The sequence below is a fragment of the Plectropomus leopardus genome, chromosome 8 (genome assembly GCF_026936395.1).
Source record: "Plectropomus leopardus strain MGB_pleo_1.0 chromosome 8, ASM2693639v1, whole genome shotgun sequence".
NCBI lineage: Eukaryota > Metazoa > Chordata > Actinopteri > Perciformes > Serranidae > Plectropomus > Plectropomus leopardus.
In genome coordinates, this window is record NC_142183.1 from 1,911,001 (window position 1) to 1,926,000 (window position 15,000).

A 15,000-nucleotide genomic window follows, 5' to 3' on the forward strand; every position below is an offset into this window, starting at 1 on the left:
CGCAGCTCACCTCAGACCCCCCTCTCTGTATGAACCTGATATGTGATCTTCACTAAAAAAAAGGAGTTTCTCTGGGGGATTTCTGTCTGTGACACATGAGACACACACACACACACACACACACACACACACACACACACACACACACACACACACACACACACACACACACAGACTGCGGCCTTCAGGCCTCTCAGTCCGTCATCGTTCAGGAGGCTGAGAAAGCAGAGAGGCTGCTGGGAAAATGTTATGTTCTGTTCAACATTAACTGAAATAAATGAGATCACACATTTAAGATGAGATATGATGTCCAGATGAGAGCGGCGGCGGCGGAGCGTTAATGTTCATACTGCAGGACGTTTCAGCGGACAATGAACACGCAACACACACACATATTTTCTGCTCTGAAAACGACTCGAGTTTTATTCATGTTTTTGACTGTTTTGTGTTGCTCTCTGTATTGTGTGATAGTTAATAATAATAGATTTTATTTATAACTATTATGTGCGTATTTGTGCGTGTGTATTTCTTGTAACCATGTTTGAGCTGCTGCGCTCTCGGCTGCAGGTCACTCTGGAAAAGACTTTATCATTTCGCCTGTTTTAATAAAGGATATATATTTTTTAGTTTTGTGACATCAAATTTGATTCATTTTCAGTTGATTTCACTCAGTGCTTTAACCCTCTGAGACCAGAGAACAGCACTTTGATTTCAACTTGGCAGGAAAATTCCTGCAAACTGTAAAAATGGATCAAAAGGTGACAGAAAATGACCTGAAAATTAGCCGGGGGGAGTTTAAGATGTGATAAAAAAACAAGGGAAATACGTCCAGGAAACTGTTTTTATAATTCTTTTGATTATTAATTTAAATTACAGAACAGATTTTTTTAGCATTTTTTTAAGGTTATTTTCTTGTTTGTGTTTTTAAACTGTTTATTTATTTTCAGGTAATTTTCTGTCTTTCTTTTTAACATTTTCAGTTTTTGCATTGTTGAGTAGCTCTTCGTCTTCTTCACGTGTTTTTGAAAGAAATCACTTTGCTCGGGTTTCAAGGGGTTAACTGACATCACAGAAGAAGAGTTATTGTAAGACGGCTCACCTGGACCTCCGGAGACGCTGAGGACAGCTCGATGGCGTCTCCAAACGCCGCCATGGACAGTCGGACCAGGTTCCGAAGGATCTGTCGATGTTCTGCGTCCCCTCGTCCCTCTGACGTCCTTGGCCTGCGAAGAGTTGCCTGTGACGATGAACTCAGCCGCTCCGCCTCCTCGCCATCGGTCTGGCGCTTCAGCGTGCTCGTGTGAGACACGGAAGAGGAGGACGAAGGGTTCCTGGCGCTCCTCAGGGTGCGGTATGAGCTGGCGGGTGTCAGAGCGCCGTCCAGCTCCATATGTCCCGGTTTTCGGAGCGTCCTGCAGTGGTGGGCAGCGGGTTGAGTGGCGTCCCCCTCTGGGTAGCTCTGGGAGCAGATGGCGGACGGGGTTAAGGTGTACTGCCGCTCAGTTGGATCCTCTGACATCACAGGGGGCAGAGCCAGGGGCTGGGCCTCAGCGGCGTCCTCCACAGGCTCCTCCCGCCGCCCTCTGATGACGGGAATAAGCTGGATGTCAGACTTCCGAATGTTCTTCTGCGGGCGCCGGGGGTGGCGGGTGTAGGTGCACTCGGCCTGCCTGCAGTTGTACGCCCGGCCGTCCCTTTTCTCGGGGCGGCAGAAGGTCGTCACCAGAGCAATGGCGAGCAGCAGCAGCAGGCAGGTGGCGCCTAGGCAGATGGCCATCATCATGGTGAAGCTGAGCTGGCCGCGGGTGCCAGGAGACGAGTTCTTCAGGGCGTCCTTCAGGTTGATGAAGGTCACCTCCAGAGTGGCCTTGGTGGTGAGGCGGGGGCTGCCCAGATCTGACACAGCGATGTTCACCCTGAAGGTTTTCCCGATGAGCTCGGTGGCGTTGGTGGTGTTGACGAACAGCTGACCCGTCGTTTCGTCCAACCAGAACATCCTGTCAGAGTCTCCGTCGGTGATGAGGTAGCTAAGCTGTCTGTTCAGCCCCGAGTCCGGGTCCTCCGCCTTGATGGTGGACGCCAAGAATCCCACCAGTCCCTCTGCGACGGCATGGCTGCTGGGTGGAGGGGTGGCTCCCTCCTCGACGGCGTTCCCGAGCACTGTGACAATTTCCCCCCGCTCCGTGTTGACAGGGAGGCTCAGAGAGGCCACGCCTCTGCGGGGTTTGGGCTCCACGATGACAGGGTGGTTGTCATTGGCGTCCTGGAGGTCGATCTGCACCAAGGCGGTGCTGGTGAGCGGCGGGTGACCCTGGTCAACGGCCTCCACCGTGAAGGAGTAGCTGTGGGACTCCTCGTAGTCGAGGGGACGCTGGACGCTGATGATGCCGCTGGTCGGGTGGATAGAGAACAACTCGGCTTCAGTCTCCACCTCGTTGGCGTTTCGTATGAAGTAGGAGACTCTGCCGCTGAATTCCAGGTCCACGTCATGGGCCTGGACTCTGAGTGCCTGGTAGCCCACCGCGTTGTTCTCCATGAACGACGCCCTGTAGAGGGAGGAGGAGAAGACGGGCGCGTTGTCGTTCTCGTCCAGGATGTGGACGGGCAGGTGTTTGACGCAGGATAACGGGGGATCTCCGTAGTCCTGAGCAAGTAGCGAGATGTTGTAATGCGTTACCTGCTCGCGATCCAGGCTGCCGTTGGTGACAATCATGTAATTGTCTCTGTGGATGCGTTTGAGGCGAAAGGGTCCGGAACCGGGCTGAATGAGCGCCGTCACTCTGCCGTTCTCTCCTGCGTCTGCGTCTGAGACCATCACCAGGGCCAGGAAGGTGTCCTCCGCCGCGCCCTCCAGCACCGTGGCTACAGGCGAGTTGGGCGGCGTCCAGGTCATGTGTATCCTGGGAGCGTTGTCGTTGACGTCCCGGAGCTTGACGTGCAGTTTGCAGTGCGTGGGAACAGCGTTGGGCCCGCGGTCCCGCGCCTGGATGATGACCTCATAAGAAGGCTGGGCCTCATAGTCCAGAGGGGCTCTGAGACTCACAGCGCCGCTCTGTGGATCCACCGCGAACAGCCTCTGGACCTCCGGCCGCATGTGTTTACTGAGCAAGTACTCCACCTCTCCGTTGGCACCCTGGTCGGGATCCGAGGCCCGCAGGGTGATGATGGTGGTCCCGCAGGCCGTGTCCTCGGACAGCTCCACGGTGGGTGTGCTGTCCTCAAATGTGGGGCTATTATCGTTCGAGTCCTGGATATTAACTCGGACCAGTGTGCTCCCGGACCTGGGCGGGTTCCCTTTGTCCCAAGCCACCAGCGTGAGGTCGAAGGAGGCCTGCAGCTCCCGGTCCAGCTCTCGGATTACCACCAGTTCCGCCTGCTTGCTTCCGCCCGGCGCCATGGTCACGTCCAGAGCAAAGTGCTGGTTGACAGACAGTGAGTATGTCTGAAGGCTGTTGGGCCCCGCGTCAGGATCCATGGCCCGGTCCAGAGGGATCCGCATGCGGAGGCCGGCCGTCTCCGAGATCTCCACCTCCTGCAGCGAGCCGGGAAAGCTGGGACTGTGGTCGTTCAGGTCCATCACCTCCACGCGCACCCGCAGGCAGTTCACTGCGCCGCTCTTCCTGTAGAGGACGCTGAAGGCCAGCTCGCACAGGTCCGAGCCGCGGCACAGCTCCTCCCGGTCCAGCCGGCCCTGGGTGGAGACCAGCCCGTCCCTGCTGCTGACAGAGAAGGGCAGGGCTTTCCCGTGCTCCACCACCTGGAAGTCCTCCAGGAGGCCGCCCTCATCCCGCTGCCGGAGGTCGTCCAGCAGACGGCCGACCCGGGTTCCCGTTTGCTGCTCCTCCCAAACCCGGTACTGGACAGTGATGGATGACAGCTCGGAGGAGCGAGTGTCCGAGAGGAGGCTCAGAACCAGGAGCAGAGCCAGCAGCATCGTGATGTCAACAACAATCAACTGCCGACCGACTAAACGGACATCTCATTAGCTCCCTCTGAAGAAAAAGACTTACAAAATTAAAAAAAAAAACTTTAAAACTGTTTTCTTTTAAAGTAGAAGATAAAAATATCCAGTTAATCTGTAACACAAATGATAAAAGTTAAAGATCAAATCCATTTTGTCTTTAAGAAAATCTGCAGTTTGTTCTCACAAACAACCACAAGAAGAAAAGTGAAAACGTAGAGAAACCCCGCCGCGGTCAGAGACTCTGATAGAAACCGCTCATTACGGTTTCATCCTGCCTGTCCACCTCCAGTCTCTCTGCTGCTCTCTCCTGCAGCCGCTGCCTCTCGCTGAGCCTCCTCCTCTGATAACTTCTGCTCCCACTGACAAAGTCTGGATGTGGTTTCCACATGCTGCAGAGCGCCGGCCAATCCGCAGGCAGGAGGAAGGCCCTATGCAAATATCTCCAGAGTCGACACAGAGAGGAGCCCTGCCGCCCCGAGGAGACTCGCCTCCACCACGAGTGTTTTTAAAGAAACACGACACCGACACTCTGTCACCGCAAGTTTTCAGTCAGACAAACTCAGTCTGACAAACTCAGTCTGCAGCCTGAAATCATCTAAAACTCTCACAGCTTTCAGCCTGAAATATTCTGCAACGTGTGTGTTGACGTCCTGAGAGACTTCAGCCTGCAGCAGGACTCAAGTTTTCCCTCCATCACAGTTTCGGATCACTGAAGCTTTTAGACGGAGATGAAGAAAAGGTCTGAAGTGTCCTCGGTGGCAGATCTTTCTCTGTGCTGGTGGGAGTGAGCGAGATGCTGTGGTGGTTTTTGGTCCTCGCAGAGTGAAGCAGCTCTGAGGTGAAAGTTTAAATTCAGAAGTCCTGAATGTGACAAAAGCCACATTCCTCCAGCTGCCTTCAGAGATAATTATAAAGAGTCGCAGCATTTATCTGTGACCGCTGAGCTCCAAACATCCAGAGCTCAGTGGATCCTGTTTGTTCCTCAGATAAATTCAGATAAACTTCACGCCTGTGAGGAGGAGGCGCAGAGGAAACCTGAGACACAGACTCTGCAGCCGCTGATGGACTCACAGATTATTTCCATCTAAGATTTGCTCCAAAACCGACAGAAAATATAGAAAATGTGTCATAAACCTGTTTGAACAAGTTTCTGTCATGTTGTTTTTAGGAGATTGCAGATATTTCACTTTTCATGAACTGTCAAACTGACAGATGAAACAAATAATGTCAGATGTAAAAACTGCAGTATATCAGGTATAAATACTGTACAGACCATGTATTTCTGTGTCTTCTCTTTGCAGGTTTGTAATTTATCCAAAGAGGAGCAGCTCAGACACAAAGTTCACACCAGTCTGAGCTGGATGTGTTTCCCAGCATGCTTTGTCATTTGGGCCGCAGATTCTCCTGCAGGCTGAGAGAGCGTTCAAGAATATCACGTTCCTCTCTGCTCAGAGGGACGAGGACAGACAGACTTCCAGTGGACACGCAGACGGACGACTGAAGATACGACGGACAGAGAGACAGCGTGGACCAGCTTGCAGACTCACTGTGACACGTTCTCCACCCAACAGCTCTGGTTCTCCAACCGGTTCTGTTCAGGATTTTTGTACTTTCTAACCAGCCCGATCTCATCCTGAAACCGTCAAATATGACGCTTTGACCAACGCCAAACACACCTTTCACGTGTGCATGACACGCCGCTGGAGCTGAGAAGACGAGCAGACAGAACGGGTCACGTTGTTTGGGTCTGGTGTTCTCTTCTCGTCTGAACATGATGTTTTTTTCTCCATCTCACCACGTGCCTCCTTCCTCTAATCCTAACATCCATCGTGTGTTTGCTGACGTCACGGCGTTGGTCGCCATGTGCCGTTGTTGTCTAAACATAACCACGTGCAGCATCATCCCACCATGTGCTCGTGTTGACCTCACGGTTGCAGCATCCTGGAACGTCAACATCAGCTCCGACGGTTTGATGAGGATCTGTTTGATGAATCCTCCTCAGCAGGTGATTGGTGGACGGCGGATTGATGACCTGCAGCTTCGTCTTTATCCAAAAATCAAACCTGAAACAACGACATTTAAGATGACATGTAGACTCTGTCCTCTCTGTCCAACCTGCAGAAAAAGACACACCCACTGATGTCATCACTTCAGCTCGAGGAACACCTGATATTTTTTGGTTCCAGCTTAAAAAAAATATAACTTTTTCTTTTCAGGTTTGGGTATATTTTTGGTTGAAATGCTCTGAATCATCCAAAGTTAGGAGTGTGTGTGTGTGTGTGTGTGTGTCTGTGTGTGTGTGTGTGTGTGTGTATGTCTGTGTGTGTGTGTGTGTGTGTGTGTGTGTGTGTGTGTGTGTGTGTGTGTGAAGAGAGGAACACACAGGAGTTCTGCGTCTGTTTCTAATTAATTTCCCACCTGTCTGAGAGTGTGTGTGGTCAGGACGTCTCTCTGTCAGTCTGCTGGAGCTGTTCAGCATTAACCCTTTCAGTCCTCAGACAGACTGTGCTGAATTAAAAAGGAGACAGAAAACTACAGAAAGACAAACGGCAGCTGGGAGGATTCACTCACTTTATTTACAGGGTTCATCTGTTTCTGCTCCAACACGACAATAAGACTCAAGATACACACACATATACACACACACACATTAAACACATTAACCTTGTGTTCGTGTGTGTGCGTGTGTGTGTGCGCGCTCAGTGAATGAAATGTAAAAACTGTGTGAGTTCTACAGTATTACTAATTTTCACAAACAAAAATGGATCAAAAAGCTCAAACCACTTCCTGCGCCTGCTCTGAAATGTGACGCTCTGGGTATCCTCCTGCGTCAGTTTTGGACGTTCAGGGACGGCAGGTCAGTTATAAATTGTCTTTTCAAAATAAAAAGTCAGCGGACATTTCAAACACAGTCGACTAGATTTTCACGCAAAATGTAACGTCTGTCCTGTCCAACATTAGAGTCCAACATCTTTCTGAGAAAACAGTTTTTGAGGTTAAATGCTGACTAAGACGTAACTGCAACACTCTGAGGATGTTTCGGTGACAGATCAAATAATGTTCAGTTAAAAAACGTTCCCACAATGTTACGTGAAAACAAAGGAAAAACGTTTTCAAAGTAACATTCAGAACATGTTATTGAGCACTAAGATTACACACCATTTTGTAATGAAAATGTAATGTGATATGTTAACAATAAAAAACATTTTTAACATTACATTACTCTTACTAACGTTTATAGAGAATGTTACACAGACTTAAAGAAGAACGTTCCTGGAAGTTAAAGTAAAGTTGCTGCTGAAAACGTTACTAAAACATTGCATTGGTTGCACTGTAATATTCTCAGAACGTTTAAAGAACCAAACATTGCTGGCTGGGAGGTCAGTGATGGTTCCCCCGCTGGAGGGGAGGAGCTGAAACAGGAAGCAGTCCCTCAGAAACAGCCTTCTAACAGTCGGTCCACCAAACCTGGATTATTCTGCCGCTGAAAATAGTCCCTCACTGTTTCCTCTGTCTGCAGCAGAAACCGACACGCCTTCAGCCCCGTCGGCTGATTGGTGGATCCCACATGACGACAGGTGATGACAGGAGAGCAGAGAGCCAACCAGTGAGGAGCTGAACCCGTTCACCTCCTGATCCATTGTCCTCCTCCACCACTCATGTTTGTTTACATGTTGACCTCTGACCTCACCTCCTCCTCCACCTCCTCTTTGTCTTCACCTCCCCTCCCCTCTCTCTCTTCCTTAAACACTCCTGCAGACTGTCCTCCTCCTCTCCTGCGTCTGTGAGCAGGTTTCCTGTTGCAGGAAGCAGCCTGATGGTGGAGGTCAGAAACAGGATGTCCTGCAGAGAAGAGGACGAGGAGAGGAGAGGAGAGGAGGACGAGGAGAGGAGAGGAGAGGAGAGGAGAGGAGAGGAGAGGAGAGGAGATCTTTCTTTGACCTTTAACCACCACTTTATTGGTCAATTTTTCATTTACAAATTCTAAAAAGTCTCAAAGCCATTAGTTAAAAACCATACAGCCCCCCCCATACACAACACACACACACACACACACACACACAGAAAAATAGGGAAAAAAACAATTTGCATTTTGTCTCGTTTGTCTCGAAAAGTAAGTGTAAGAGTGTCATTAACAACAGAGGATTCCTGCAGCAGCAGGTACAGACAAACTCACCCAGATCTGACACCGTGTGTGTGTGTGTGTGTGTGTGTGTGTGTGTGTGTGTGTGTGTGTGTGTGTTTGTGTGTGTGTTTGTGTGTGTGTTGTTGACATGAAGGCGACACACTGAAGATCAGATGCAGGAAACTTTTCTTTCTGCAGACTGAAATGTTTCTTCCTGTGATTGTGGATCTTCCTCACACACACACGCACACATGCACGCACGCATGCACACACACTTGCACACACACATAAAACAGTGTGTGTATGAGCAGGGGTCAGTATGTCCCCTCAGGTCAGAATATAGTGAATCCAGTGACAGTGAGCTCTGAGTTATCAGGTGAGTCTCTGAATGTTAACACTGCTGTGTGTGAAGTGTGTGTTTTGTCTTTGTGTCTCTGCAGCTGTGTGTCTTCACTACTGTCTGTCCCAGACAGGTCTGTATTTTGTCTCTTTGTGTCTCTGTCTGCAGCTGTGTGTCTTCACCACTGTCTGTCCCCCACAGGTCTGTATTTTGTCTGTTATTGTCTCTGTCTGCAGCTGTGTGTCTTCACCGCTGTCTGTCCCGGACAGGTCTGTATTTTGTCTCTTTTTGTCTCTGTCTGCAGCTGTGTGTCTTCACCACTGTCTGTCCCCCACAGGTCTGTATTTTGTCTGTTATTGTCTCTGTCTGCAGTGTTATTTCATTGCTGTCTGTCCTGGACAGGTCTGCCTTGGAAAATACATTCTTAATCTCAGTGGGACCAACCTGCTTAAAGAGAGGTTCAAGAAAACATGTCTGTCTCTGTGCACAGGGGGACACAGTTTGTCCTCAGTGTCCGTTCTTCTGTCTCCTGCAGGAAACACACTGACTGTGGATCAGATCAGACACTGACAAACAGCTGATTTATTTTGGGGATGTTTATTTATGTAATGAGAATAATTTTTAATACAAGTTGTATCTGCTGCAGGCTAAGGGGTTCGGATCAGGACTCAGGGTTTGGATCAGGACTCGGGCTACTGGATCAGACTCTGCACATCACCACAGTTAACACATTCATGAGTTACTGTATTTGATGACTCAGCACACGGCTCCTCTCTGCAGCTGCTGAGTCACATCAATGTCACTATTTAGATCTTTCTGCTCTGTGAGCTGCTGATTGGCTCCTCCTCCTCCTCCTCCTCCTCCTCCTCCTCTCAGCTGCAGAGCTCGTCAGTGATTGAGTTCACCTGAGCAGGTGTGATCAGGAGACTTTATAAGGTCAGCTGCCCTTTCTGCTTCATCTGATCAACACGTGAGAGGTGACCACATAAAACATCACACTGCTACTCACTGGTCATCTCCACCAGAGCTTAAACTGGTCCCAGTCAGACTGCTGCACTTTCAGAGCTCAGATTAAACTGGTCCCAGTCAGACTGCTGCACTTTCAGAGCTCAGATTAAACTGGTCCCAGTCAGACTGCTGCACTTTCAGAGCTCAGATTAAACTGGTCCCAGTCAGACTGCTGCACCAGACTCCAGCATGTTAGACTTTAACCCAAAACCTGAGGATCCACGTTTCTAATCAGTCGCAAAGACATCAAACACGAACTTTAACGTCCTGCTGCAGTCACATGACCAGGTGTGACAAACGCAGAGACACATGGAGACATGCAGCGATACAGAAAGAGACAGAGAGACATGCAGAAACACAGAGACATGCAGAGACACAGAGAGACATGCAGAACATGAAGAGACATGCAGAGACACAGAGACATGCAGAGAAGTGCAGAGACAGAGAGACATACAGAGAGACATGCAGAGACACACAGAAGTGTTTGTTTGCTGTCTTTCAGACTGTGATCAGTTCAGTGTTTGCACCCTCTGCTGGACACACACACACACACACACACACACACACACACACACACACACACACAGTGAAGGTCTGAATAACAACTCAGTGTGTTACTGTGGTTGTATGTAATCCAGCACATGTGTGTGTGTGTCTTCATATACACACAGTGAACAGTGAGACTGTGGGGGAGCTGTCATGGTGTCCCTCTGTATGTCTGTCTGTGTTACAGAGTGTCCTCTCTGGAGACACTGCTCAGCTGTCAGCTCTGGTACACGTCAGTGAAACAAAAGGAGTCACCACCTGGTGGCGCTGTCACAGTTCAATGACCCCAGAATCTGTTCAAATGCAGAGATGCTGAAACACAGCAGACGTGTCACATGCAGCTGCTTTTTTAGTTTTCTGCAGGATGTGAAAAAGTTCACAGTTTAAGTTGTTTCATTGTTGTTGCAATGATGTATAAACAGTATATACTGCAGCACGCACACACACACACACACACACAGCGGTGTGACTGTGGGTGTGTTTCAGGTGTGGTTCCTCGTGTCGGTTCTCTGCTGAGTTTCACTCTGAAGTCTCCGTGTGCTGAGTCAGAAACACAAATCTGTAGTTCATGTGCAGATTAACGAGCAGCTCCTTTACACACATGACCGGCATCCAGCACACAGGGGCCCTTCATAACTGCATGCTGAGGCCCTTTGTAAGTACCTGGCAGCACTGATCTGAGGTCAGCTGACAGGATTATCTCTGTTGACCAATAAAACAATGTCAGTCTGAACTCTGATAACCTCCAAATCAAACCGGTCCGATCCTGTTTCCACTTTTTATTCAGTAACTGAGTTTAAATGTCTGGGGCCTTTTCAGATTTGAACTCTGGATCAATAACACACTTTGCTCTCTGATCAGGAGGATTTCAAGAACCGGAGGGGTTAGAAATCCACACGACTTCATATCAAGATATTGATATCAATCCGTAGATGTCAAATATCTTTGCTTCCAATTTAGATGATGATTGATGCAAACACCAGTGAAAGCTTTGGTGGTCAGTGTACTGTTTAATGCATGAGAGTCAGTTAAAAAAAATAATAATAATAATTAGTCAAGGAAAAAAGGATTTCATGAATGTTATTTCATTATTTCATTGAGTTTAATTTAGATAAGAATGTTAAAAAGTCCGCTACTGCCATCCACTGGCTTATTGTGGTATAGCGACCGCTGTTTTGTTCACTTGAATGCAAAAACTTTATTCAGGAAGTGCTAGAAATCAGAGACAAAATGGCATGTTCAGACGGTTTGATGATGTTCCAGCCATTTCGGCATACACCTGGTTCAAGTTGCATAGTCGGTATGTTTTATAGGAATTTATTATTACATGCTAGGTCAAAATATTATATTGAATGTTTACATAATGATTTACGTGTCGACGGAAATGCCGCATTGTAATTGTACTCTTTGTTTACTCTTGTTTTAGTTTCACACTTTGTCTGAACATTAAACCTGGCAGAAGAAAAAGTCTAGAGTTGTGTTTGGAGTGTTTATCTGCCTGTCAAAATATACACGCTACGTATTGAGGACAGGACAGTCAGAATCATAAAATCAGCTGCTTCTTCAGTCGACTAGAGACAATCTGCAGCAGTAAAACTGAAGTGAGACTTTTTCTTTTGGGGACAAAGTTTGTGGTTGAAAATAAAAGTAAATAAGCACGATATTTGTTTCTGAAATACTGCGTATGATGCCAAACACTGAGACGTAAATGTGGTGATGATCTGTTGTGTGGTGATTCACAGCGCTGACACTGAACACACGAAAACTGATTTATGAGATGAGAATCTTTATTAAAAACAGTACAAACATCATCAGCATTCACACAAATTAAAATCTGAATAAAGTGAAATGATTTATTTTTATCTGGTGTTCATTTTCTCCCACAGATTAGATCAGCACTCCGTAAAAACACGCTAATCGATAAAAAAATAATCAAAATCAAAGAATATCTCTCATGTATATAATGAGCTGCATCAGCTGAAAACCCTTTTTTAGAACATCCCAATCAACAAAATGCGCAGGAGGAGAAAGAGCAGGAGCAGGAGGAGGAGAGGGAGGAGGCGCAGGGGGAGCAGTGTTAGCCTAACACTCAGCAGGAGCTGCAGGAGTTTTTTTTACATCAGATTAAAACTAAAAAAACTCTTCACCTCAGCATTTGACACGTATGACGTCATCAGATCTGATGTTGATTCTCAGATTCTGATTGGACCAACAGAGAAGCACCGCGGGGTCATGTGATCCCTCACACTGTCCATAATTTGGCATTTTCTGGTCGTGCTGTGACGTGACGCTGTGACGCTGTGACATCACATCACACTGTCCCAGAATAAAGGCGGAGGGTTCATGTGTCTGAAACATGTTTCATGTGTGCACAGTGAGCGTCTGAAGCATCCTGTCTCGATGTGTCTGTGTGTGTGTGTGTGTGTGTGTGTGTGTGTGCCTGCGTGTGCGTGCGCTTGTGTGTGGACTCTGTTGGTTTAGTTTGTGGTTGTCAGAATGAAGACATTTTGTCTCTGAGGAGGATCAGAGATGTCAAAAGTTTTAACGTAAAAAATAAACGGAGGAGTTTTTCACCTTCACTCTGTGTCAAACTTCTGCTCTCATTCCGCAATTTTACATCTTTTTTTTTTTTTTTTAATGTGCAGATCTGCAGCGGTGGCGGCGGCGGCAGCGTTGTTGTCTCAGTCTCAGTCTCAGTCGGAGTGGAGGGACAGAGCCACCTTGAGACAGCCGAGCTCTTTGTCCTGACTGCCGAGGACGCCCTGCACACGGTAGTTCCCGTTAGTCAGCCAGGACGGCAGCTCCACGTAGGGCAGGTAGAAGTCCGACTGAGGCAGAGAGTACGAACCCTGAGGAGGACACACAGAGAGGACATACAGAGGACACAGACAGAGGACACTCTGTTTGAAGACATCCTTGGACTCTGACAAACGTACCTGACCTGTGATTCTAACAGAACTTTGCTCCGTCTAAAATAAAGCTACAAATAATGTCTGTGAGACAGTCTGTGTCTACAGAGTTGGACAGACGTGTTGTCCTCAGAGGGACGCAGTGGAAAGACTCCAGGGATCAGCTCTGATATCAGGCAGTTACTTATCAATATCAGTTATCAGCCAAATGTGTGGTTTCATATATATCAGCAAAAAATCATGAACCCCTAAAAGACTCTGATGCATTGCATTCTGGGAAATGTAGTAGAGGAACTTGTCTGCTGTTAACGTCTCTGGACGTTCTGCAGAGACGTGAAACTGCTGAGCAACTCTGTGATTATGGTCTGTTATCAGCCCGGCACTGTCTCACTGCTCAGTAACAATACTACAATACTACAGTACTACAGTACTACTGTGTGTGTGTGTGTGTGTGTGTGTGTGTGTGTGTGTGTGTGTGAACAGTGTAAATATTAGAGTGTCTCTCTGGACGCTGACAGGTGTGCGGTCGGACGGTCATGTGACTCACGGCCTTGAAGGGACAGTGGCAGGGCAGGCCGTAGGTGTGCAGCGGCTCGGGACAGTCCTGACCAGGAGGGATCAGCTGATCCAGGAGGTCACACACGTCCTGATAGTGACAGCTGCCCAGGTCCTCCACACACGGGACCGTCACCCAGAAACCTGCCACCTCCTTCTCCAGGGTCACATTCAGCTGAGGAGGAGGAAAACATAGTCAGCTGAGGAGGAGGAGGAGGAGGAGGAGAACACAGTCATCTGAGGAGGAGCAGGAGGAGGAGGAGGAGGAGGAGGAGGAGGAGGAGAACACAGTCATCTGAGGAGGAGCAGGAGGAGGAGGAGGAGGAGGAGGAGAACACAGTCATCTGAGGAGGAGCAGGAGGAAGAGGAGGAGGAGGAGAACACAGTCATCTGAGGAGGAGCAGGAGGAAGAGGAGGAGGAGGAGAACACAGTCATCTGAGGAGGAAGAGGAGGAGGAGGAGAACACAGTCAACTGAGGAGGAGCAGGAGGAGGAGGAGGAGGAGGAGAACACAGTCATCTGAGGAGGAGCAGGAGGGGGAGGAGGAGGAGAACACAGTCATCTGAGGAGGAGCAGGAGGAGGAGGAGGAGGAGGAGAAGAACGCAGTCAACTGAGGAGGAGGAGGAGGAGAAGAAGGAGGAGGAGGAGGAGGAGAGGAAACAGAGATCTGTGTCCTGCTGCACTTTGACCTCTGCAGCTTTACAGCAGCACTGAGATCAGCTGATAACACACTGATTGAAAATAATGACGGCTAGTTTGGTGGCTGCAATAGAAATAAAGCTGCTGATGTTTTGAACATCCATCGCCATGGTTACTGGGATGTTATCACCAGAGGAGAAGTCACATGACATCACTCAGTGGAAAGCATTTACTAAATATCACTGAAGTTTAGCACAAATCTCTGATGAAAACCTGACTGCTGAAGGAGCAGCTCCTCCTGCTGCTGAAGGAGCAGCTCCTCCTCCTGCCTAAGAGCAGCTCCTCCTCCTGCTCCCCTCTGATCCACTGACTGTCCGTCTGCACAGAAGCTTTAAAAACAGTTTAATGTCAAACTGAAACTGAGGGAGACACAGAGACGTCAGAGGACACTGAGAGACGTCAGAGAACACTGAGAGACATCAGAGGACACCAAGAGACATCAGAGGACACTCTCTGACCTCATTAATCCGCAACAAAACAAAAACATGATTTATGAGACTATACCTAGAATTACAGACATGTCTGTCTCTGAGGACATGAAGAACAACAGAAGACATGTCTCTGTCTCTGAGGAAATGTAGAACAACAGAAGACATGTCTCTGTCTCTGAGGACATGAAGAACAACAGATAACATGTCTCTGTCTATGAGGACATGAAGAACAACAGATAACATGTCTCTGTCTATGAGGACATGAAGAACAACAGAAGACATGTGTCCATCTCTGAGGACATGAAGAACAACAGAGAACATGTCTCCGTCCATGAGGACAGGGTGTGTGTACTCACGGCCAGCGGAGCGGCGAGCTCCACAGACGTGGATCCGGAGGCCGAGGCTGTCACGTCTCCGGGGA

At 48.5% G+C, this 15,000-nt stretch overlaps 2 protein-coding genes and 1 long non-coding RNA gene across 4 annotated transcripts in view; 1 reads left to right on the plus strand and 2 right to left on the minus strand.

The window, feature by feature from the left end:
- Positions 1–4,345, minus strand: part of pcdh12 (protocadherin 12) — a 13,885-nt gene extending 9,540 nt beyond the window's left edge. The window contains exon 1 of one of the 2 annotated variants that reach the window (XM_042493191.2): positions 1,100–4,345. In XM_042493191.2, the coding sequence (XP_042349125.2) occupies positions 1,100–3,934 (2,835 nt within the window). In that variant the 5' untranslated portion in view covers positions 3,935–4,345. The remainder of the gene's footprint in view (positions 1–1,099) is intronic. The other variant, XM_042493190.2, reaches the window with a different exon arrangement.
- Positions 4,346–10,995: 6,650 nt separating this feature from the next.
- Positions 10,996–13,323, plus strand: LOC148188811 (uncharacterized). The gene is made up of 2 exons (XR_015777163.1): positions 10,996–11,284; positions 12,630–13,323. It is a non-coding gene; the product is annotated as an uncharacterized LOC148188811 (long non-coding RNA).
- gm2a (ganglioside GM2 activator) overlaps positions 11,754–15,000 on the minus strand; it is a 4,678-nt gene continuing 1,431 nt past the window's right edge. The window contains exons 2-4 of the mRNA XM_088080712.1: positions 14,936–15,000; positions 13,441–13,623; positions 11,754–12,833 (exon numbers count right to left, since the gene is read on the minus strand). The exon at positions 14,936–15,000 is cut by the window's right edge and continues 88 nt beyond it. Of these exons, the coding sequence (XP_087936838.1) occupies positions 12,678–12,833; positions 13,441–13,623; positions 14,936–15,000 (404 nt within the window). The 3' untranslated portion in view covers positions 11,754–12,677. The remainder of the gene's footprint in view (positions 12,834–13,440; positions 13,624–14,935) is intronic.